The sequence below is a fragment of the Entelurus aequoreus genome, linkage group LG20 (genome assembly GCF_033978785.1).
Source record: "Entelurus aequoreus isolate RoL-2023_Sb linkage group LG20, RoL_Eaeq_v1.1, whole genome shotgun sequence".
Lineage (NCBI taxonomy): Eukaryota > Metazoa > Chordata > Actinopteri > Syngnathiformes > Syngnathidae > Entelurus > Entelurus aequoreus.
The window spans coordinates 1,508,307-1,534,383 of NC_084750.1; the positions used below are offsets into that span (position 1 = coordinate 1,508,307).

General features: G+C 41.0%; 1 protein-coding gene across 1 annotated transcript; it reads left to right on the plus strand.

Moving 5' to 3' along the window:
- The first annotated feature begins 896 nt into the window (after positions 1-896).
- LOC133636374 (G-protein coupled receptor family C group 6 member A-like) lies at positions 897-25,488 on the plus strand. The gene is made up of 8 exons (XM_062030367.1): positions 897-1,193; positions 1,301-2,093; positions 4,162-4,321; positions 10,926-11,214; positions 12,314-13,108; positions 16,024-16,239; positions 21,503-21,626; positions 23,901-25,488. The coding sequence occupies exons 1-8, from the start codon at positions 897-899 to the stop codon at positions 25,019-25,021; spliced, it is 3,795 nt and encodes a 1,264-aa protein (XP_061886351.1). The 3' UTR covers positions 25,022-25,488.
- The last annotated feature ends 589 nt before the right edge of the window (positions 25,489-26,077 follow it).

The window sequence follows — 26,077 nt, forward strand, 5'->3', positions numbered from 1 at the left end:
TACAAATTAAGGGACCAGTGGAGAGGAAAAGCAGCTGACATTGTTGACCAACAAAAGCGATGTGCTTGTTTCATAGACATTGTGAAATTTATTGAACAGCAGGTCAGAATTGTTTCAGATCCTGTCTTTGGCGACATTCAGGACATTCCTCGAAATAAAACAATAACCAAACCCAAGCCTATACATCAAAGCAAATCACAGTTAAGAAGAAGCAGTCTCGCAACTCAGGTGGCAGTTGCCACTGAACCTAAACCAGATCCACACCTGGATAAGTTTGTGAACAGAGGCATCTACTTCTCCAAGACTAACTCTATTTCCTGTCTTTATTGTAAAAGTCGACATGAATTGGAGCACTGTCCAATACTGGGAAAGAAGGCGCACTGTTGTGTTTTTAGTGTTTTCCTGCCTTCTCCTCTTGTCTGCACCTGTGCTTTTAGTGATTTGTCCTCTGCGAGGGGCGGACCTTGTGGCACACCTGCTCGCAATTAGCACTCCGGTATTTAGGCACGTCACTGTCAGCTTGGCCTCGCCGGTTATTGTCTCTTGCACCTCCCACGTGCATGTGCCTGCTTCACTTCGTCAGTCCCGGTATGTAACCTCTCCTTATTCCTGTAATCCCTCACCTCTTTGTGCTTGCTTCCTAGCCCCCCTGAGGTAAAGCTGATTTTGTGTTGGACTTTTTGCTGTGTCAGTGTGCCCTGGCCTTCTCCCTGCCGACCACTGAAGAACCTGTTTTTGTTGGTTTATTCATGGTGTGCACTTCTGCCCCATCGCCTTTTGTTACTCGTTTTGGACTAATTAAATATTCCTCTTTTTGTAATTCAACCTTGCCTCCCGTCTCTGCATCCTGGGGATCCCCTCCTTGATCATGTCCTAACATAATAACCAGCCACATCATGAATCCCGCAGAGACCCAACAGGCCAAGAGACTAGGCCAACAGGAAGAATGGTTTAGCCTGCTTGGGGCTTGTGTCAACGCCATGGCGGCACGCCAAGACTCTCGCCTAAATGCCCTGGAGACACAGCTGGGAAGTGTACTCACCGCGCTGCAGGCAATGAGTCCCTCCTCGGCCGACCCAGCAGTCCAGCTGAGCCCTCCTCGACCCGCAGATAATCCGCTGCCAAACGACATCCTTCCTGCTACTTGTCCTCCACTCTCCAAGCCCAAGCGATTCTCCGGCGAACCAGGTGACGTGCGATCTTTCCTCACCCAGTGGGAGATTTTTTTTTAACTGTTGCCAACTTCTTTTTACTCCGAAAAATCTCGTGTGGCTTTTGTCATGTCCCATATGAGTGGCAGGGCATCCTCCTGGGCCACCGCGGAATGGGGACTCCCGTGTGTGCTTCGTACGCCGCTTTCACCAAAGCCATGGAGAACATTTTCCAGCGCGAAAAGCCAGGACGTGAGGCAGCACGGTCATTACTTCGTCTGCAGCAAGGACAGCGGAGCGTCACGGACTTTGCCATCGAATTCCGAAGGCTCGCTGCTGATAGTGGATGGCCCACTTCCGCATTGGTGGACGTTTTTTCCCTCGGTCTGGCTGATCAAGTCCGGAAGCAGATGATCCCGCTTAAGACTCCCAACAGCCTTGATGAGCTCGTCGCTCTGGCGGTGGAGATTGAAAATCGCCTTGTTGACTGGAAAAGAGAGAGCTTCCGACACCAGAGACTCCGCGCCTCGACATATAATGGGAGTGGCCATGGAGCGCGTCAAACTGCATTCGCGCCGATACCCAGTGTCGACACCCTGCCGATATCACACAAGGAGAAGCCAATGCAGCTCGGAGGTAATCGTCTCGCTCCAGCTGAGCGAGATCGTCGCCTTCGTCTCCAGCTGTGTTTGTATTGCGGCGAAGCTGAGCATCGCATCACCCACTGTCCTCATCGTCCTGCCCGCCTCCGACCCCAAGCGTCGCCTCCTCTGCGCACCCAAGCGTCGCCTCCTCTGCGCACCCAAGCGTCACATCCTCCAGCGACCGACCCTGCTCCTCTACTGCCATCTACAGGTCAGACATTATCCAGGCTTCAACTCACGGGCATGCTTGCCTGGGATAAGGAGCAGAGATTGGACATTAGTGCTCTTATTGACTCAGGTTCTGAGGACAATTTTATCGATGAGTCTGTTGTCAAACGTTTTTTCATACCCGTTGCTAAATTACCCAGACCTAGAGTGGTCCGATCCCTCGACCGAGGCCACCTGGCGAGCGTCACCCATCAAACTCAGCCGTTATCTCTTAAATTATCCGGTAGCCATTTTGAGTCAATCAATTTTCTTGTTATTCCCTCTCGTTCGGCTCCTGTTGTGCTCGGGCTTACCTGGCTAGCTAAACATAATCCCCATATTGACTGGGCAAAGACTACTATCATTAACTGGGGGGTTTTTTGTCATACGCCTGCCCTCGCACAGTTCCTGCACGCGTCGTAACCCAGGAGGTCATTGATTTATCGGTTGTCATTGATTCATCAGTTAATTCAACCTTGCCTCCCGTCTCTCGATCCCCTCCTTGATCAGGTCCTAACATGCACAGGGAAAAGCTTAACTTTTTAAAAGAAAAAGGCCTGTGTTTTGGTTGCCTGTGCACAGGGCACCTGGTCGGAGGGGGGGGGGGGGGGGGGGCGTGGTTGGTGTGAGGGCGTGGTTAGGGGCGTGGTTAAGAGGAGAGTATATTTACAGATAGAATTCACCAACTCAAGTATTTCATATATATATATATATATATATATATATATATATATATATATATATATATATATGTATATGTATATATATATATATATATGTGACGGTCCACAACTGTATGTGGCAAAATGCAGCTCCACACTGCTGTCGCTTCAACATATCACTGGCCCCAGGTGGATTATGAATTTCTTTTATTACAGTGTCCTGCAAAACAGTGCAAATTGTGGGACTGTGAGTCCACTTGGGTCACGGGATTATCAATTGGAAGGCGTCACAGTTCTGAGCACTTCCCGCAGGTAAAGTACATACCACTTCTCGCCAGCAACAGGCGCTGTTGCAACACTTCATTCATAATTTAATCAAGCATAATGAACGTCACTTTCTACACCGTTACACACACACACACATATATATATATATATATATATATATATATATATATATATATATATATATATATATATATATATATATATATATATATATATATATATATATATATATATTGATTTTATTATATAAATAAAAGAAATACTTGAATTTTAGTGTTCATTTATTTACACATATACACACTCACACACACACAACACTCATCTACTCATTGTTGTACTTGAAAGTACAATGCTTTGTTAAGGGTTGAATTGTCCATCCTCTTTCTATTCTCTGTCACTATTTTTGTAACCATGCTGAACACCCTCTCTGATGATGCATTGCTGTGTGGCACGCACAAAAGTGCTTTCATCTCTCCCTAGCATGGCCCAAAACCGGTCAATCCTTGCTTCCTGGGGAAGATCTTCCCTGGCAAGCAATTGGTACTCCAGTACTTGTACCCGGAGGCTGGTCAGGAGGTCCAATCGCAGCTGCGGCAGACTTTTTTTTTTTGGGGGCGTGGCCTCCAGCTCCGGCTGAATACCGGGAGTTTGTCGGGAGAAAATCTCTGTCGGGAGGTTGTCGGGAGAGGCGCTGAATATCGGGATTCTCCCGCTAAAAACGGGAGGGTTGGCAAGTATGAGTTTAGGACTTTACCGCTACACACGCAATGTTGACAAACAAGATGGCGAACGTTTGGAAAGTTTGTGTTGACAAAGTGAGGAACAAAACAATGAAGCACTGCGGTTTTTGTTTGGACTCCTTGGCAGAAGTTTTGTCTGAAGTGAGCTGATGAGCATCGAACTGGAGTTTGTTGTGTTTTTGATGAGCAACGAGCGTGACAAATGTGACTTTGGAGGAGGTGCCGCCTCTGTAGTGACTCGCCGTACCTGAAGAAAGCATGTTTATGCTCAACAAGAAATAGGTTGATGAAACATGAGTCACGCTGCCAGGGGGCGGGGCCTGCTCGCAAAAGGAGACCGGAGGACTCCTTCTTCTCCTGGCTTCGGCTAAGATGCTCAGACACTCTGCCTGAAGTAAAGAAGCACAGACTCACAGAAAGTTTCTTCAACTAGAAGACACCATGACCTCGAATTTATTCATCATCTTAGTCTCTATTCTTCTAAGCAAAGGGAACGCCTGGCAAAACAACATCAAAGCACCGGGAGCCACTGCCATGGGAGATGTAGTCATCGGAGGAATATTCTCCATCCATAGAAGAGGGAATAGATGTAAAGATTCCTTTGCTCCTCAGGAATCTTCATGTTGCAAGTAAGATTCATACTCTTCCTGTTTTGTAGACAGAACAATTTTTTTTACGTTTGTTTATCTCAGTCGTGGTACATACAGCTGTTGGTAGAGGTTCCCAGCAATAAAACACTGAAACAACGTTGAGAACTTGTTGAATTACTGTAGGTCCTGATGTTAAAAACAACTCAAAAACTAACGTTGAAACATGCTTTGTAAGGACGTTTATTCAAAGTTGAGTTCTGACATTGATTTGATTATTGATTTGTGGTCATCTCCCAACTTATATTCTACAACTCAAACTTAACATTGTAACAACATGCTTTTTGACAATGTTTATTCAATGTTGGGTTCTGACATTGATTTGACCATTGAAATTTGGTCATTTCCAAACTAATAGTCTACAACTCAAACCTAATGTTGAAACAACATGCTTTTTGACAACGTTTATTCATTGTTGGGACAAGCGGTAGAAAATGGATGGATGGATGGGTTCTGACATTGATTTGATCATTGAATTTTGGCCATTTCCCAACTAATATTCTACAACACAAATACAAAGTTGAAACAACATGCTTTTTGACAATGTTTATTCAATGTTGGGTTCTGACATTGATTTGACCATTGAATTTTGGTCATTTCTCAACTAATATTCTACAACTCAAACTTAACGTTGAAACAACATGCTTTTTGACAAGGTTTATTCAATGTTGGGTTCTGATGTTGATTTGATCATTGAAATTTGGTCATTTCCCAACTAATATTCTACACCTCACACTTAACGTTGAAACAACATGCTTATTGACAACGTTTATTCAAAGTTGGGTTCTGACATAGAATTTTGGTCATTTCCCAACCAACAACATGGATCCAACATTGGACATCAACATTGTATCAATTTACAAATACAACTATTTTGCAACGCTGTGTCTAAGTCACTTTTAAAGGGCATGTACGTATAATCAACGTTGTATCAATGTCTTGTGCCTGCTGGCTTATCAATATTATGTTCATGTTGCGTGGAAAAGACAGAATTAGACAGAGTTCATTCAGGATGTTTGAAAGGTAATAACAAACTCCGGCCGTCAAAAATATGACAGCTAGTAATTACAGAAATGATACTTGAGAATTTGTAGGCGTTGTGCACATATTGTTCTGGAGAAAGTTTGATGCACGTTATAATTATAATTAAATAATGCAAAAGTTAAATTTAAAACAAAAGTAAGGGAATTTGGCATCAAACAAATGTTTCCATTGCCAAACCTTAAAGTTACAGTCCTCCTGTCCTTTATATAATTATTACAGCTTCTGTGATTTTTATTATTAAGAGTTTAAATGAATCCTGGACAAAATTGTAAACATATCATACAGCAACATCTTGTAATAATAATAATAATAATAATAATAATAATAATAATAATAGGTGCAGCTCAAGTTTCTAGAACAAGCTTTACATCAAAAGACACATCCACTAAAGAAAAAAATAATAATCATAAAATAAAATAAAAAAGTTTAGTTTTTTTACACAATGTGTAAACACATAAAATAAACTTTTTTCAAAAGAAAATCTTTCAATGAGTCTTTAATTATTCAAATGTATTTATGGTGATGTCGTCACAATATCACCACCACATTTAAATAAGTTCCTTATTCTCTTTTATTACGACACAAAGTCAATTATACACAATTACTAAACAAAATCAAAAACTACCATCGATTACTCATTTAAATCCTTATTTCTTTTTGTCCCCAAAGTCCTCCTGTGTCCAAGGAATTATTTCCTGAATTTGTAAAACAAAAACCACACAAGTATCCTCTCACTGGACTCCTGCAGTACACGCAGAAGGTATTTTCCACATTGTGTTATATTACAGCCTTTTTCCAAAATGGAATCAATTCATTTTTGTACTCAACATTCTACACACAATACCCCATAATGACAATGTGAAAAAGTTTTTGCAAATGTATTAAAAATCACAAGTATGTAAGTATTCACAACCTTTGCTCAATACTTAGTTGATGCACTTTTGGCAGCAATTCTAGCCTCAAGTCTTTTTGAACATGATGCCACAAGCTTGGCACACCTATCTTTAGGTACTTTCCACCATTCCGCTTTGCAGCACATCTTAAGCTCCATCAGGTTGGATGGGAAGCGTTGGTTTTCCTCCAGGATGTCTCTGTACATTGCTGCATTCATCTTTTCCTCTATTCTGACCAGTCTGCCAGTTCCTGCCACTGAAAAGCGTCCCCACAGCATGATGCTGCCACCACCATGCTTCACTGGGATGGTATTGGCCTGGTGATGAGCGATGCCTTGTTTTCTCCAAACATGATGCCCGGTCTTCAATCTTTGTCTCATCAGACCAGAGAACTCAGTTTCTCATGGTCTGAGAGTCTTTCAGGGGCATTTGGGCAAACGTTTCACTAAGAAATGGCTTCTGTCTGGCCACTCTACTATACGAGCCTGATTGGTGGAAGGTTCTCTTCTCTCCACAGAGGAATGCTGTAGCTCTGACAGAGGGACCATCGAGAGTCCTGGTGGTTCCAAACTTCTTCCATTATGGATGATGGAGGCCACTGTGCTCATTGGGGCCTTCAATGCAGCAGATATTTTTCTGTACCGTTCCCCAGATTTCTACCTGGAGACAATCCTGTCCTAGATTCCTACATACGATTCTTTGGACTTCATGCTTGGTTTGTGCTCTGCCGTGCACTGTCAAGCGTGGGACCTTATATATAGACTGGTGTGTGCCTTTCCAACCAACTGAATTTACCCCAGGTGGACTCCATTGAAGCTGTAGGAACATCTCAAGGAGGATCAGTTGAAACAGAAAGCACCTGATCTCACTTTTGAGCTTCATGTCATGTCTGTGTTAATCATGTTTTTGTTTGGCCATGTTTTGCTTGGTTTTTGGACTCTTTTTTTAGTTCCTGGTTTCACTTCCTTGTTTTGTTTGGTTTCCATGGTCACCCATTAGTTTTCATCTGTCATGTCACGCACCTGTTTCACGTTTTGAGTCACGCACCTGTTTTCACTGATCATGTCACTATTTATATCTGTCTGTTTCTGTTGGTCTTTCTGGCGACGTCACATTCCCACTCCTGCCACTCTGTTCACCCTCATGCTGATGATCCATGCTGCTCTTTTTCATGCTTTTTCTCATGCCAAGTAAGTTTTTGTTTATTAATGCCACAGTTAGTGTTTTTGTTTCATTGTTCATAGTTTCTGCCTTTGTGCAAGTTTTGTTTTCATAGCCAAGTTTTTGTACTTCCGCCATTGTGCGCGCCTTTTGTTTGCTTCCCTTTTTTGTAGTTTATTAGTGTTAAAATAAATCATGTATTTAAATTCACGCCTTGCCCGCGCCAATTTTCCGTTGCCTTTCGGAGAAACAAAACCCAAGGACCAAGTCTTGACACTTCATGGCAAAGGCCGTCAATACTTATGTACATGTGTTTTCTTTGTTTTTAATTTTCAATACATTTGCAAAAAAAATTATAAAATAACTTTTTCACATTGTCGTTATGGGTATTGTGTGTAGAAAATTGAGGACCAAAATGAATGATTCCATTTTGGAATAAGGCTGTAACATAACACAATGTGGAAAAAGTAAAGCGCTGTGAGTACTTTTCATATGCCATCCATCCATCCATCCATCTTTTTCCGCTTATCCGAGGTCGGGTCGCGGGGGCAGCAGCCTAAGCAGGGAAGCCCAGACTTCCCTCTCCCCAGCCACTTTGTCCAGCTTCTCCAGGGGGATCCCGAGGCATTCCCAGGCCAGCCGGGAGAGATAGTCTTCCCAATGTGTCCTGGGTCTTCCCTGTGGCCTCCTATGCACTGTATTTATCTACTTGTTAGGTTCCTGTTAAAATCGGCTTACTTTCTGATGCACCTCACTTCCATCGGCACTTCTTAAACTTCATTAAAAAACGTTTTTCTTCTTTACAAGCGACTATACTGATTTGTGGTGTTACACATTGTGTTAAGCCGACGTCTCTATCATTGCACACACGCACGCACACACACACACACACACACACACGCACACACACACACACACACACACTCACACACACACACACACACACACACACACACACACACACACACACACACACACACACACACACACACACACACACACGCACACACACCTCCCTTTAAGTTGCTCATCCAATAACCAATAAGCACGCAGCCTGTACACCTTAAAGGCCTCACAGACAGTAGGAAATGACAGAATCTTTTCTGAAACGCTCAGAAGGAAAGCACAACAAGGAGGCTTCAGAGATTCAGTCATCCATCCATCCATTTTCTACCATGTTGTAGAATATTTTTTGTATGTAAATATATATATATATATATATATATATATATATATATATATATACAGTCTAGGTTTCTGTGGTTTATCCATTATACAGTGCTCAATACCGGTGTAGAGCGGAATATACGTTAGGTCAGGAAAAAACACAAGAGGCTATCTCATCCCTACAAGCCTGTTTCGCAGGTTTCCCTGTTTTTTATATTTATAATATATTATATATAAAAATCACCTCGTTAGGGGATTTTATATCAATCAATCAATCAATCAATGTTTATTTATATAGCCTTAAATCACAAGTGTCTCAAAGGGCTGTACAAGCCACAACGACATCCTCGGTACAGAGCCCACATAAGGGCAAGGAAAACTCACCCCAGTGGGACGTCAATGTGAATGACTATGAGAAACCTTGGAGAGGACCGCATATGTGGGTAACCCCCCTCTAGAGAAGACCGAAAGCAATGGATGTCGAGTGGGTCTGACATGATATTGTGAAAGTCCAGTCCATAGTGGATCCAACATATCAGCGAAAGTCCAGCTCATAGTGGATCCAACATAATAGTGAGAGTCCAGTCCACAGCAGGGCCAGCAGGAAACCGTCCCCTCTATATATATAATATATTTTATATTTGATATATAAAATCCCCTGACGAGCATGGAAACCTGCGAAACAGGCTTGTAGGGACGATATAGCCTCTTGTGTTTTTTCCTGACCTAATGTGTATATATATATATATATATATATATATATATATATATATATATATATATATATATATATATATATATATATATATATATATATATATCCATCCATCCATTTTCTACCGCATATTCCCTTCGGGGTCGCGGGGGGCGCTGGAGCCTATCTCAGCGACAATCGGGTGGAAGGCGGGGTACACCCTGGACAAGTCGCCAACTCATCGCAGTATATATATATATATATATATATATATATACTGTGTATATATATATATATATATATATATATATATATATATATATATATATATATATATATATATATATATATATATACACTACCGTTCAAAAGTTTGGGGTCACATTGAAATGTCCTTATTTTTGAAGGAAAAGCACTGTACTTTTCAATGAAGATAACCTTAAACTAGTCTTAACTTTAAAGAAATACACTCTATACATTGCTAATGTGGTAAATGACTATTCTAGCTGCAAATGTCTGGTTTTTGGTGCAATATCTACATAGGTGTATAGAGGCCCATTTCCAGCAACTATCACTCCAGTGTTCTAATGGTACAATGTGTTTGCTCACTGGCTCAGAAGGCTAATTGATGATTAGAAAACCCTTGTGCAATCATGTTCACACATCTGAAAACAGTTTAGCTCGTTACAGAAGCTACAAAACTGACCTTCCTTTGAGCAGATTGAGTTTCTGGAGCATCACATTTGTGGGGTCAATTAAACGCTCAAAATGGCCAGAAAAAGAGAACTTTCATCTGAAACTCGACAGTCTATTCTTGTTCTTAGAAATGAAGGCTCAAACACAAAATTGTTTGGGTGACCCCAAACTTTTGAACGGTAGTGTATATATACATATATATATATATATATATATATATATATATATATATATATATATATATATATATATATATATATATATATATATATATATATATATATATATATATATATATATATATATATATATATATATATATATATATGTCTTTATTGTTATAGTTGTTTTACTGTAAAGTCAACAGGAATAGACAATATGCAGCAACATATATAAAGCTTACAAATACATTTCATTCACTGATGAAGGAAGGGAATGAAACAAAACCATAATCAATGGATACGAAGTAATACATTAAAATAAATATGTGATTACATAATACATGAGTAGAATATATTGTACGCGTTTGTTGTCATTTCTCTCATATTTTCCCTTGAAATTAATGAAATTGCAACAACTGACACATTTAATTGGTGATAATGACAATTAGCGACAATTTGCGTAAAACTCATGTTCATCATTTGCGCGAAATGGTGCATTCCCAATTGGTATCTTTTTTGTCCAAAACCATTAAATAAAAGTATCTTTCATACATTTAATTAATACAATCTTACTCAAAATGATTCAGCCTGTACTGTCATATATGTGTGTACATTTTGAAGATCATGTTTGCTGTGTACCCCAGGGATCAATACAGAGACCAAAGTGGTTTCTTTTACTAGTTCAATCATATATATTTCTGTCGAGTTAGCAAAGACTTCAAGTGATTACTATTTGACACACCTGCCTGTAAATAATCATTCCTGTTTAGTTCAAACAGATTGAAAGCCGGCAATGTAGGACTGGTTCTGTCTATGATCAACGCCATCGAGGTGGTGAATAAATCCCCTTTACTGAGGGATGTTAACGTCACACTGGGCTATCGGATCCATGACTCCTGCAGAGACGTCAGCATAGGTCTCAAGGCCACGGCTGACTTGGTCCAGCAGGCCAAGTGCGCCCCCCCATGCCAGCAACCGGTCGTTGCCGTCATCGGCGCTGCTTTTTCCGAAATGTCCATCGCCGTTGCCAGGCAACTGAGCCTCTACATGATTCCTCAAGTAAGTTCTGACTTTGGACTCAGTGTGACTTTGTTCAAATATTGCCCCTGTATTGTGTTTGCCATTCACTTATTCATTCCACAAATAGAACAAGTGTTTATTTTTCCCTCAATCACCGACACAGGACAATAATGACGGCCTTTTTGTTCATACATCTAAACATACATCTAATCATAGGTCTAATCATACATCTAAACATACATCTAATAATATATATCTAATCATACATCGATTCACAGGTCTAATCATATATGTAATCATACATCTCAACATACATCTAATCATATATGTAAACATACATCTAATCATATATGTAAACATACATGTAATCATAGGTCTACTCATAAGTACATCTAAGACAGAGCAGCCTTTTTGACATGTGACAAATTAGTTTCTTTAGAATGAAAAAAATAATATATAGTTGAGTTTTGATTGACATTGTTAGAGTGCATTGATTGAACAATAGAGGAGTTGTTATAATTACCAGTATTATTGTATACGAGGTAAGCGGAACATTAGCTTTATAATCAAATACATACTTAATGGGTCTAGATGGAAATTCAAACATTGGGTGGGAGACATGTAGTCTTTAAATGTTGAAAATATCATAACATGACCCTTTAAATTACTGTAACAACAACAATAAACATATTTCAATTGATAATTTTATGACAGTGTCAAACAAAACTCAACAATAATATAATCATAAAAACATTGTATTTAAAAATATGTAGTTTAAGGCATTTTCCAAAAACTTTATTATTTATTGTCGATATGATTTTCTACACACCCATATAGTTATAGTATAAATCGTACTTTGCAGCCCTTCTAACCCTTCCAGTAATAGTCAGCTGTGTGTTGTCGGCCATGTTGAATCATCATGTGACCTACTTTGTTACGTCTCTGCTGCCTGCTTGATCAGACCATGAACTCATAAAAGTTGTCTGGCACAGTTCGCAATATTGTTGTTGTCATTGCGCGCCTTGTCCATATTGTCACACTATCTATTACAGTGATGGAATGTGGGTGAGGAGGTTAAGGGTTTTGCTAATTTTCATGGCATGCCTAATCAACAAGGTATGTATTTTATTTTCTGTAGATAAGCTATCAATCATCAGCGGAGTCGTTGGGTAACAAGCACAGATTCCCAAGCTTCATGAGGACGGTTCCTGGCGACGAGCTCCTGACAGCTGCCATGGTCAAGCTTATCAGCAACAACGGTTGGAACTGGGTGGGAATGATCATCTTGGATGACGCTTTAGGCCACTCAGCGCTCGAGTCCTTTGCATCCAAAGCGTCGGACATTGGGATCTGTTTAGCATTCAAAGCCATCCTTCCCTATTCTAAAAATGATAAGGCTATGGACTCTGCTATCGAACAAGCTGTCCGAACCATCTCCCAAAATGAAAAGGCAAAGGTGATTGTGTCCTTTGCAAAATCAAAACAAATGGAAAAGCTCTTCAAGGAGCTGAGGAAAGAGATTGAGAAGAGCGGTCCAGGCGTCAAGAATATGAGAAGAACGTGGATTGCCAGCGATAGATGGTCCTCCTTGCGGGATATTTCAGACCTTGAAGACATCGGAGACGTTGTGGGCTTCAACTTCAAAACTGGAGATACCTCATCTTTCGACGAGTACCTAAGCCGGCTGGAGACGAGCAGTTACAACAGAGCACAGAATAACACCTTCTTGGAAAAACTCTTCAAGAACACAAATAAAAGAGGAGTCTCTGGAAACACAGACCTGGCGTCTGAAGTTGTGAAGAACATCAAAGAAAAAACTGACACAGGCTTAATCTTGAGTGTGGAGATGGCTGTGAGTGCCATTGCTAAAGCTGTGGCCTCCGTCTGCAGCAGCAAACACTGCAAGACTCCTGGAACCTTGCAACCCTGGGAGGTAATCCATATTAGTCTATACGTCTGGCTTTGCCATTACCTTATTCATTAATAGGGTTGTTAACGAAAAACCGATGCGACCAGATATACGGTTCGAGAGGTGGCCGGTTTGGTTACGTCGGTTACAGCCCCTCCAGTTGATAAGATTCAGCTGTGAATCTTTAGGTCAATTGAGTGTAGACACATAATACAGTTATCGCGCCGAACTAGAAATCAGTTGAGGACTTTTGTCATTAAAACGATATGAGAGCCAGGGTTGTCCGTGAAAAGAGTCCTGTACTTGTTACGTTACTTACGTAACTGGGGACGAGAATAGACATACATGTATATATGACCGGGTGTCGTGCCCAACTAGCAATCAGTAGAAAGTTGATCTTTAAAACAACCTGAGAGTCACGGCTGCACGCCAAATAATTACTCACAAAATACGTAACGTCAACACTGCGGACCGTTCCCATGCTTTGCGGTCCGTCAATATTGTAACGTCCCAAGTAATGGCAGCTCAGACAGATTCCTAGTTTGTCTTTCTTTATTTCACAACACGCAACGTCCTCATACAACGGGCTCAATCTCCGTGTCTCGCTCTTTTTTCCGGCAACATTCCAATCACCTTTCAACTCCACAACACACGTCTCTTCCCATTCTCGTCCATCACAAAGAGATCTACGTTCCTATTCGTTACATTGCTAAAAGTGATGTACATAGACGCAAAGGCACACACACACACAAACACACACACACACACCAACAATCTTTTAAACAAAATGAAAACAGGAGGCAAAAATGTTGGAAGACAACATATTGTCAGGAAGCACTATTGTTAATGAGGAAACATTTGTTTCTTGGTATGGTAACTTAAAATAAGTATGAGAGAAATCACAACTAAAATATAAAGTATGAATATTGATTTGAAGGACGAGGTTTGTGTGCATGAAGGGGTGCCCTGTGAACATCACCTCTCTTTGGACTCCGGCAGTCCTGGGCTCGTACCCGATTTTCCACTGAATGCGGCACGGTTGTGGACCGGCACACGCGAACGGACTCTTTCTGTGTTTATTCAAATCATTGTGTCGATTTTCCGCCCATTCCAGCGCTAAATACACGCATAGTTTCTGTTTTTGCCGGACAGCGCAACAAATCCGTTGGAATTATCTAAAATTTGCTAAAGTTGGACAGGAAGTCATGCACAAAAACAAAATAAAGTATTTGGTTTACTCCGTCTTCAAGGCAAACTGTATTTTACACTTTGAAATGTCCAAATGGGCAGCGACGGACATGAAGTCAACTTGTCAAAGGTTTTAAGACTTAATTTCATCTTGTTAAAACACATGGATGAGGAAATGCTGATTCTGGAGGTCCAAAATGAAAGAATCATGTACAGGCATATGCCGGGCAGCTAAATGGGGATTATGGGGGCCTGTGTCAAATATCAGCTGATAGAGAGACCGGGGAAGCAGAGGACTGGTTGTGTGATACGCTCGCCAGGGATGATCTTACTGTCGGGTTGTTGCTTGCTGCAAAAAAGAAAGTGGTTTATGGAGACAGGACCGAGTTTATTTGCTTCTGCTTCTCTGGTAGGACAGAATAAACGTTTGGTGGTTCGCTTTATTATTACTTCCCTTATCACGTGATAATGCGCGGATTCGTGAGATCTCGTAAAAGTCCGCCCTGTTCCGCTGCACAGCGGAGCCGCAACAGAACGATTGCCTGGTACTAATATTGGTGTAAGTGCAGCACTAAAACGCCATAGTTCCTCACAGTGAGAATGTTCTGGGTTCGATTCCCGGGCTTGGTGTCATTCTGTGTGAAGTTTGCATGTTCTCCCTGTGACTGCATGGGTTCTCTCTGAGTACTCTGGCTTCCTGCCACCTCTAAAGACATGCACTTGGGGATAGGCTGATTGGCAACACTAAAATTGGCCCCAATATGTTTTAGAGTGAATTCCTGTCAACCACAGCTGTTGGTGTTTTACCGTAAATTATATATATTTTTTGTAAACAGGTTAACAATAAATCAGATTTTTCATAGTAATTTAACGTAAGCAAAAACAGTTATCAACAGTAAAATTAACAGATACCGATAGATATTTTGATGAACGCAACAGAGGACCCTCCATCTGTTGACTCAATTGTTAGCTATTTACTTACGACTTAGAATGCATAAAAAAGCCAAGCATATGTGTTCATGTCTTACATAAGGATTGTGAATGATAAACAGCACATCTCTTTCACATTTTTGAGTATTTCCAGTAAGACTGATCTAATAATATGGTCAGAGTGCAGAAGTGTTACTACAGTGATGTAGAATCTACAAAAAATTGCCGAAGATATTCGGAGCGGAATATTAAAAATGGCCGACTGAATTTGTGGCATGTTGTGATGTTTAGACGGTAATTTAACATACTTTTTAGACTGTAAATACAATTGTATATGGTTTAATGGATACAATGAAACACAAAAAATTATATAAAGTCAACTTGTTTTTCCACTCCACTGCTACTTTAAGTCAAGCAGCAATTATGAAATGATATTGCTGAAAAGACAATATGTCTAATCTCGGACAAACACGTACAAATTATTCTCTGTCGATTGTCTATCACTGCAAACAGTTTAACAGCTAAATGATTACATGTTTATCTCCTCCTCACATTATTCTCTGCATTGTGACTGATTATCACGTTCTGCACATTCATGGCAACAAAAGCGCTAAATGAAATGCGCTGCTAATTTCTCTTACTTAAGACATGCAGTCCTCAGCATACGAGCTTAGTAGACCATCATTGTGTGCGCTATCAAGTTTGCTCAAGGTTTTAGTAGACGCAAACCTTTAGTAGATGAGGCCCGTAGATTTGTGTTCATGATAAATGGTATATTTGAGCTTTATTCCTGTATGATTGCTATTTGTTTGTCTCTGCAGATACTGGAAGCTCTTCGGGGACAGCCATTTGAACATCAGGGGAAGATGTATAAGTTTGACAAACGGGGGGACATCAACGAGGGTTACGATATCTCCATGTCGCGCTCTCTCGGGGGCAAAGAGCACGCAAATGACATTGTGGCTACATACATCCCACACGACAACAACTTCTTCCTAACCGACAGCAACAACACCAAACGTTTTGAGGATTTGAAGGTGGGCCAACATCTTGCTTTGATTCAGCACAGATTTGTGCCCACAAATCATTGATATTATTATTATTATTATTATTATTATTATTTTTATATGAAAGTTCCCCGAAAGGGACACACAGTAGAAAATGGATGGATGGATCAACAAAAAGCAATTGCAGAATAGAATGCAAAAAGCCACCGCTTGCTTTGTTGTTCTAATTACCTATTTCACAGCAGCCATTTGACAGTAAGACATTAAATGGTATGACAAATGCAGTTAGCAAGGTTATGCAAAAGAGAACATTTATTTCTACATTTAACGGGTGTGGTGCATAGTACAAAAAACTCCACGTCTGCTCATTCTCCTCAATGAACCAGGAAGTAGCTTGGCAACTGACAAAAGGATGAATATGTCACTTTTGGGTTTTTTCATAAATAGTATGGTCCTCTACTACTTCCTACCACTTCTCCTACTATTACTTCACTTGTTCAGTATTACTACATGCTTTAAGTCAGGGGTCCACAAACTTTTTGACACAGGGGCCACATTGGGTTGTCCGGATACCAATATTTTGGTACCGGTACCAACATGTATTTCGATACAAATTTAAATTGGACCGTCAGATTGGCACAGTGGTGAAAGCCAGGTTTTTTTTATTTACGTCAGCTGGTCAAGGTTAAAAACCTTCTTTCTAGGCAACAGTTTGAGACAGTAATCCATGCCTTCATCACATCTCGGCTGGATTACTGTAACGCTTTATATTTTGGAATTAGTCAATCCTCCCTCTCACGTCTGCAGCTGGTCCAAAATGCAGCTGCCGGACTTTTAACAAACACAAGAAAAAGAGAGCACATTACTCCTGTTTTAGCCTCCCTCCTCCTGTGTCTTTTAGAGTCCATTTTAAAATTATCTTACTTGTTTTTAAATCCTTACATGGTCTTGCCCCACCTTACCTCTCTGAGCTGCTCCACCTCTATGCTCCCACCCGGTCCCTCAGGTCAGCTGATCAGCTGATCCTGGAGGTACCCAAATCCAAGCGCAAGCTCAGGGGGGAAAGAGCTTTCTCTGTTGCGGGCCCCAAACTCTGGAACGATCTCCCACTCCATGTGAGACAGGCCCCTTCTTTGGCTATTTTTAAGACCCTTCTTAAAACCCATTTTTATTCACTGGCTTTTAACCCAGCATGAGACTTTAAACTGTTTTTAACTGTTAACTTTTTTAACTGTTTTTAACTTTTAACTGCTTTTTATCTAACAAATTGTTCTTAGGGTAATTTTGTATTTGCTTTTTTAATGTGTATTTTACTTCTGTTTTAAATTTTATTTTTTAGTCTGTCCTTTGCCTTTATTTCTTTGTGGTGTACAGCCCTTTGTTTTTCAACTGTGGTTGTTTTTAAAGGGCTTTATAAATAAAGTTGGTATGGTATGGTATGATACAAAATAAAGGGGACCACAAAGAAATGTCATTATTAGATTCATTTTAACAGATAATCTTACAGTACATTAAACATATGTTTCTTATTGCACTCTAACAACAATTTTAGAAGATTAAAATAAAGAGTAAAAGTAATCAAACATAGGGGGATTTTATTTTTGCAATATAGATATACATACATATTTAGGATAATATATATGAGTATGTATGTGTATGTGAATACATATACAAATCTGTATCATATGTAAATCTGTATATATGTGTATACATATACATATATGTAAATCTGTATGTATATATATATATATATATATATATATATATATATATATATATATATATATATATATATATATATATATATATATATATATATATATATATATATATATATATATATATATATATATATATATATATATTTGACATCAAAAGATGAATATGGGACAAGAGATCAACATTTCAGCTTTCATTTCCAGGTATTTACATCTGGATCTGATACACAACTTAGAAGATAGCACCTTTTGTTTGAACCTACCCATTTTTCAGGAGAGCAAAAGTATTGGAACATGTGACTGACAGGTGTGTTTTGTTGCCCAGGTGTCTCCAAATTACATTGATTATTCAAACAATAAATAGCACTGAAGGTCTGAGCTCAGTTTCAGATTGGGTAGGATAGGTTTTGCCTGTGCAGACTGCATTTAGAGGTGGAACCAACATGAAAACCAGAGAGCTGTCTATGGGTGAAAAAGAAGCAATTGTGAGTCTGAGAGAAGATGGACAATCAATCAGAGCCATTGCACAAACATTGGCCATAGCCAGTACAACCATTTGGAATGTCCTGAAGAAGAAAGAAACCACTGGTGTACTAAGCAACAGACGTGGAACAGGCAGACCAAGGAAACATCAGGAGTTGATGACAGAAACATTGTGAGAGCCATAAAGAACAACTGTTAGTGACATCAGCAACGACCTCCAGAGGGCAGGAGTGAAGGTATCACAATCTAATGTTGGCAGAATACTTCATGAACAGAAGTACAGAGGCTACACCAGAAGATGCGAACCACTCATTAGCAAGAAGAACAGGAAGGCCAGGGTGGAATTTGCCAAAAGGTACAAAGTACAGCCTAAAAAATTCTGGAAAAAGTTTTATGGGACTGATGAGACAATAATTAACTTATTTCAAAGTGATGGAAAGGCGAACGTTTGGAGAAAGAAAGGATCTGCTCATGATCCCAAACATACAAGCTCATCTGTGAAACATAATGTCATGGTTTGGGATTGCATGGCTTCTTCTGGGACGTCATCTTCATTGATGATGTAACACATGATGGCAGCAGCAAAATGAAGTCAGAAGTCTACAGAAACATTTTGTCTGCTAATTTAAAGAAAGATGCAACCAAACTGATTGGGAGATCCTTCATCATGCAGCAAGATAACAACCAAAACAACAAAGGAGTTCATCGGGACAAGAAGTGGAAGGTTTTAGACTGGCCAAGTCAGTCTCCAGACTTAAACCCAATACAGCGTGCATTTTACCTGCTGAAGAGGAGACTGAAGGGAGTAACCCCCCAAAACAAACAACAACTGAAAGAGGCTGCGGTGAAAGCCTGGAAAAGCATCACAAAAGAATGCAAAAGTTTGATGATGTCAATGGCTCACAGGCTTAAAGGCCTACTGAAATGATTTTTTTTTTATTCAAACGGGGATAGCAGATCCATTCTATGTGTCATACTTGATCATTTCGCGATATTGCCATATTTTTGCTAAAAGGATTTAGTAGAGAACATCGACGATAAAGTTCGCAACTTTTGGTCGCTGATAAAAAAAGCCTTGCCTGTACCGGAAGTAGCGTGACGTCGCAGGTTGAAAGGCTCCTCACATTTCCCCATTGTTAACACCAGCAGCGAGAGTGATTCGGACCGAGAAAGCGATGATTACCCCATTAATTTGAGCGAGGATGAAAGATTTGTGGATGAGGAACGTGAGAGTGAAGGACTAGAGTGCAGTGCAGGATGTATCTTTTTTCGCTCTGACCGTAACTTAGGTACAAGGGCTCATTGGATTCCACACTTTCTCCTTTTTCTATTGTGGATCACGGATTTGTATTTTAAACCACTTCGGATACTATATCCTCTTGAAAATGAGAGTCGAGAACGCGAAATGGACATTCACAGTGACTTTTATCTCCACGACAATACATCGGCGAAGCACTTTAGCTACGGAGCTAACGTGATAGCATCGGGCTTAACTGCAGATAGAAACAAAAGAAATAAACCCCTGACGGGAAGGATAGACAGAAAATCAACAATACTATTAAACCATGGACATGTAACACGGTTAATGCTTTCCAGTCTGGCGAAGCTTAACAATGCTTTTGCTAATGACGCCATTGAAGCTAACTTAGCTACGGGACCTCACAGAGCTATGCTAAAAACATTAGCTATCCACCTACGCCAGCCAGCCCTCAACTGCTCATCAACACCCGTGCTCACCTGCGTTCCAGCGATCGACGGAGCGACGAAGGACTTTACCCGATCACCAATGCATTCGGCGGCTAGCGACGGATAGCACGTCTGCTATCCAAGTCAAAGTCCTCCCGGTTGTGTTGCTGCAGCCAGCCGCTAATACACCGATCCCACCTGCAGCTTTCTTCTTTGCAGTCCTCATTGTTCATTAAACAAATTGCAAAAGATTCACCAACACAGATGTCCAGAATACTGTGGAATTTTGCGATGAAAACAGAGCTTTTTGTATTGGATACAATGGTGTCCGAATACTTCCGTTTCAACCATTGACGTCACGTGCATACGTCATCATACATAGACGTTTTCAACCGGAAGTGTGGCGGGAAATTTAAAATTGCACTTTATAAGTTAACCCGGCCGTATTGGCATGTGTTGCAATGTTAAGATTTCATCATTGATATATAAACTATCAGACTGCGTGGTCGGTAGTAGTGGCTTTCAGTAGGCCTTTAATGCAGTTATTGAAAGCAAAGGATTTGCAACGAAATATTAAGTCTTATTCACTTTAATCTATTTTAAGTTTATATTTTCCAATACTTTTGCTCACCTAAAAACGTTGTGTTCCATTACAATTACAAATAATGCTATCTTTTAAGTTGTGTATCAGATCCAGATGTAAATACCTGGAAATAAAAGCTGAAATGTTGATCTATTGTCTCATATTCATCTTTTCATGTCAAACCCAAATGTTTTCAGTCTACAACAAAAATAAAGGAACTGGCCTCACGGTTCCAATACTTTTGGAGGGCACTGTATGTTCCTGGATAGAGACTCAGGTAATCCTTTGATGGTTTAAAGACATATGTTAGTTTAGAAAAGTAGCATTGCAAATCCAAATGACAGCTGCGGTGTTAAAGGGTTTTAATAAAAAATATTTGAGAAAAATTGGTCCAGTTTAAAAAATGTTCCCCAAATGTATGCACGCCTGTTCTTTCCAGTTTCTGGATAGGTTCATACTACTAGTTTGGAAAGACATCCATTTTATTTTTGTCATTTGGGTATCTTATTGTGAAAGAATCATTGCGTGTGCTTAGCGAAATTAGTTGCAAGGAACTAAGTGCAGACGTCCCACCGATTTTGCATTAAGTTGAATTTATTTAGGTGTGATAACTTTGTAGTAATTGGAGCGATACATATAAACTGTAATATTTTTTAACCCTTTATTCATTTTACATTATTACATCAGGGATCAAAAACAATGAGGGCCATTGCTGTATATGGTCATGATAGCTTTGCTAGAACAACAAATACAATGGTGGTTGAATCATTTTTGCATCGCATCTGAAATAAATACTCACTAACATGGTTTCTCCTTTCCACAGTTAATCGTCTCCAAATGTAGCAACAGCTGCGTCCCTGGGGAGTTCAAAAAAACAGCCGAAGGTCAACACACGTGTTGTTATGAATGCGTGAACTGTACTGAGAATTACTACTCCAACGACACAGGCAAGCAACTGACCTTGACACAACACAATCACACATGCACATGCGCACAAACGCTGCATACATTACTGAGCAAATTACACGTTCTACTGGCAACTCATGTCATCACACCTACACTGATGAAGGGATGACAAACAAACATTCTTTGGATGATTGTTTTCTACATTTGGTGCGGTGCCAAGTCAAGGTGCGGATTAAGAAATTATGTTTTCATAATTTGTGGTTTGAGTTATTAGGACGTGAATAGGACAGTTCATTCTGGTACGGCGATAGCAGCAACCATCTACCAGGAACAAGGAACATCCTCCATCAACCATTAAAGGCCTACTGAAAGCCACTACTACCGACCACACAGTCTGATAGTTTATATATCAATGATGAAATCTTAATATTGCAACACATGCCAATACGGCCGGGTTAACTTATAAAGTGCAATTTTAAATTTCCCGGGAAATATTTGCTGAAAACGTCTCGGTAGGATGACGTTTGCGCGTGACGTCACTGGTTGAAGCAGATATTTTGGAATAGCACGATAGCCAGCTTAAGTCGTCTGTTTTCATCGCTAATTTCCACAGTATTCTGGACATTTGTGTTGGTGAATCTTTTGCAATTTGTTCAATTAACAATGGAGACTGCAAAGAAGAAAGCTGTAGGTGGGATCGGTGTATTAGCAGCTGGCTACAGCAACACAACCAGGAGGACTTTGAGTTGGATAGCAAACGCGCTACCGTGAGTACAGCTTTGGCTTCCAAACTTTTGTTCGCTTGCCCATCCGTGCGTGCCCCTATGTGCATGTCACGTACGTAACTTTGGGGAAATATATGTTTCTTGCCGACTCTGATGGCGGCCGGGGTGTCGTCGAAAGCTACAACGCCGTCCGCCGCCGCGCCGCTGTCCTCACCTGTCTGGGTTGACTTCCTCCATCTCCGGGCCGCCGACCGCACCGATCATCGTGGTGAAGTCCTTTTTCGCGCCGTCGATCGCTGGATTGCAGGTGAGCACGGGTGTTGATGAGCAGATGAGGGCTGGCGTAGGTGGAGAGCTAATGTTTTAACCATAGCTCTGTCGAGGTCCCGTAGCTAAGTTAGCTTCAATGGCGTTGTTAGCAACAGCATTGCTAGGCTTCGCCAGGCTGTATTGTCGTAGAGATAAAAGTCACTGTGAATTTCAAGAGGATATAGTATCCGAGGTGGTTTAAAATACAAATCCGTGATCCACAATAGAAAAAGGAGAGAGTGTGGAATCCAATGAACGCTTGTACCTAAAATACGGTCGGAGCGAAAAAAGATACGTCCTGCACTGCACTCTTATCCTTCACTCTCACTTTCCTCATCCACGAATCTTTCATCCTGGCTCAAATTAATGGGGTAATCGTCGCTTTCTCGGTCCGAATCACTCTCGCTGCTGGTGTAAACAATGTGCAGATGTGAGGAGCCCTTCAACCTGTGACGTCACGCTACTTCCGGTACAGGCAAGGCTTTTTTATCAGCGACCAAAAGTTGCGAACTTTATCGTCAATGTTGTCTACTAAATCCTTTCAGCAAAAATATGGCAATATCGCGAAATGATCAAGTATGACACATAGAATGGATCTGCTATCCCCGTTTAAATAAGAACATTTCTTTTCAGTAGGCCTTTAAGTAGCCTGTTCAACAAATTGATATCTTTAGCTGTTTATTGTAGCTGGTGACTTTTTGAGAAACTGTTTTGTTTTTGTGTAGTGTTTAAAATGGCGAGGTCAAAAAAAGGGAAGAGTTACTACTTTAAAAAAAAAAGGATTACAGGAATTACAGGGGCAGCACGGTGACACAGAGGTTAGTGCGTGTGCCTCATAATAAGAAGGTCCTGGGTTCAATCCCTAGGCTCGGGGTCTTCCTATGAAGAGTTTGCATGTTATCCCCGTGACTACGTGGCTTCCCTCCGGGCCCTCCGGCTTCCTCCCACCTCCAAAGACATGCACCTGGGCATAGGTTGATTGGCAACACTAAATTGTCCCTAGTGTGTGAATGTGAGTGTGTAGGGCCCATGCCTGAACAGCAAATTCAGCAGTACACAGTCCCGAGTGTAGATGTTTTGGCTCCCCAAGTTGTGCCTGCCTGCATTTAGTAGCATTCAGTATTGTCTGAGAAAAATAAGAACTTTTGGAGAGGCAGCCAATAGCATGGTTTGGGGTAGAGTGAGAGCTTATACCAATACAATGTATAATATAACAATACATCTTAAATCAATTACACAAAGTTATTCTGTGCTGATGATTTTCCCCTTTCCTTCTCCCAGATATGGACCAGTGTCTGAGCTGTGATAACAAATTCGAGTGGTCTCCAAGGGGCAGTTTCAGCTGCTTGCCCAAAAAGAAGGTCTACTTTTCGTGGCACAACCGCTTTGCCGTGGTTCTCCTGGCCTTCTGCGCCCTAGGCATCCTGCTGGTTCTGATGGTGTCAGTTCTATTTCTACATCAGCGAGACACACCCGTGGTGAAGGCCGCCGGAGGACTGCTGAGCATAGTCATTCTCTTGTCTCTGAGTGTCAGTTTCATCAGTGCTGTGCTGTTTGTGGGCAAACCCAGCCACCTCCAGTGTAAAGTGCGACAAGTGCTCTTCGGCATCAGCTTTACGTTGTGCGTGTCTTGCATCCTGGTCAAATCCCTGAAGATTCTTCTGGCATTTCAGTTGAATACAAAAATTCAGGGCGCTCTGCAGAAGGTCTACCAGTCCTTCTTAATTATCGTCGGGTGCGTAGCTTTACAGGCAGTTATTTGCACCTGTTGGCTGGTCCTCAAAAGCCCTGTCAGTCATGTGACCTTGCAACCCAAAACAATGTTGGAAGAATGTTATGAAGGGTCATATTTGGCTTTTGGGGTGATGCTGGGGTATATCGCTCTTTTGGCGTTTGTTTGCTTCATTTGCGCATTCATCGGCCGTAAATTACCACAGGGCTACAACGAGGCCAAATTCATCACCTTCAGCATGCTGCTGTACCTCATTTCATGGCTGCTCTTTGTTCCCATTTATGTCACAACATCTGGAATGTATCTTCCAGCTGTGGAAATGGTGGTTATCCTCATGTCCAACTATGGCATCTTAGGCTGTCATTTCCTCCCTAAGTGTTACATAATGCTCTTCAGGAAAGATCAAAATACCAGTAGCGCTTTCAGGGAAAAGCTGTACCAGTATAACATCAAAAGTACAGATTCCATTTCTGTGTCTGGAAGTTCAGTGTCAAAGAAAACATCCAGCAGTCAGGAGAGTGTCAGTCCTTCCTCGTCCTTCTCATTGCCCAAGGAGGCTGACATTAAAACTGCTTTGGAGAGAAGTCATAGCAAGATGGACTTTAACCAAGTGTCCTACAGAGGTCCAATCAAAAGATTTGGTTCCAACAGAAGAAGCTTCAGCATGTAGACTGCCATTAACTAAAAACGATCTATCTTGGCTGTTATATTGGCACCTTTGCGGTCTCACAGTAGATCCTGTCGTCCATAGTGCCTCATGGACAGGTGCGCGAGACGGGTTTGACACGCTTTCGACAAACTGTATAGACGCAGGTCCACGCTTGGGTGAAGTTCCCGTCTATCTATCAAGACATTACAACACAAACATGATATATTGTGTGCATGTGACGCTGCTGGAAAACAACCCAATGTCAGAGACGTGCGCCTAGCAAAGGAGTGAGCGAGCGGTAAAAACCGACGCTACCTGATTTCCTAAGAAGAAAGGCTTTTCTGTTCCTCATGGCGTCCTGATGTGAGACATGACAAACATATGCAGCTCCTCTATTGGAACATTGTTGTCCAAACACTGAAAACTCTTTTAAAAGTAATTGTGGGTGTGGGTACACTGTACATTCGGTCACATTACTTGTACTTACACAAATGCATAATAAACTATTTTCAAGTGTTTTTGGAAAGGTTCAAACTCAATGAAATAAAAACAAGCAAACAGTTCCTGTTTTTCTTTGTCATCCAAACATACCGTTCCAGTCGCCTGTATACTTGGCCTACATGTTTTTCCACTGTGGGAGGAAGAATTTACACGAGAAATGGAGAATATGTAAACACCCGGATGAGACAGTCAGAAATTACAAAGAGGGACACAGCCAGGACTTGTAATCTCACTAGAAAGATGTCTCGACATCGAGTACTTGTCTCGGGCCCCCTGCCTGCGAGATGCAATGATGAGAGGTATAGCAGATTAGTCTCGCTTAACAAGTGGCTGTCTAGTTTTTGCAGAGAACAGGGTTTAATGTTTATTGATAATTGGCCCTCTTTCTGGGGCAAACTGGGCTTGCTGAGAAGGGACGGCCTTCACCCTAACCGGGAAGACGCCATCACTCTTTCCAGAAATATAGACTTCAATTTGACTCACAGTTGACTGACTACACTACACAGGCAATTACAGTGCCCGTCAGCCCGGGTGAGGAGTCAATTAAGCTCAAACTAACCAGCGCCAGGCTGGAAA

Coding starts and splice junctions, on each gene's coding strand:
- LOC133636374 (XM_062030367.1), top strand. CDS start 897: ATGAATCCCGCAGAGACCCAACAGGCCAAGAGACTAGGCCAACAGGAA. Junction 2,094..4,161: donor TAGTGCTCTTATTGACTCAG/GTTCTGAGGACA, acceptor TCATCATCTTAG/TCTCTATTCTTCTAAGCAAA. Junction 4,322..10,925: donor CAGGAATCTTCATGTTGCAA/GTAAGATTCATA, acceptor ATTCCTGTTTAG/TTCAAACAGATTGAAAGCCG.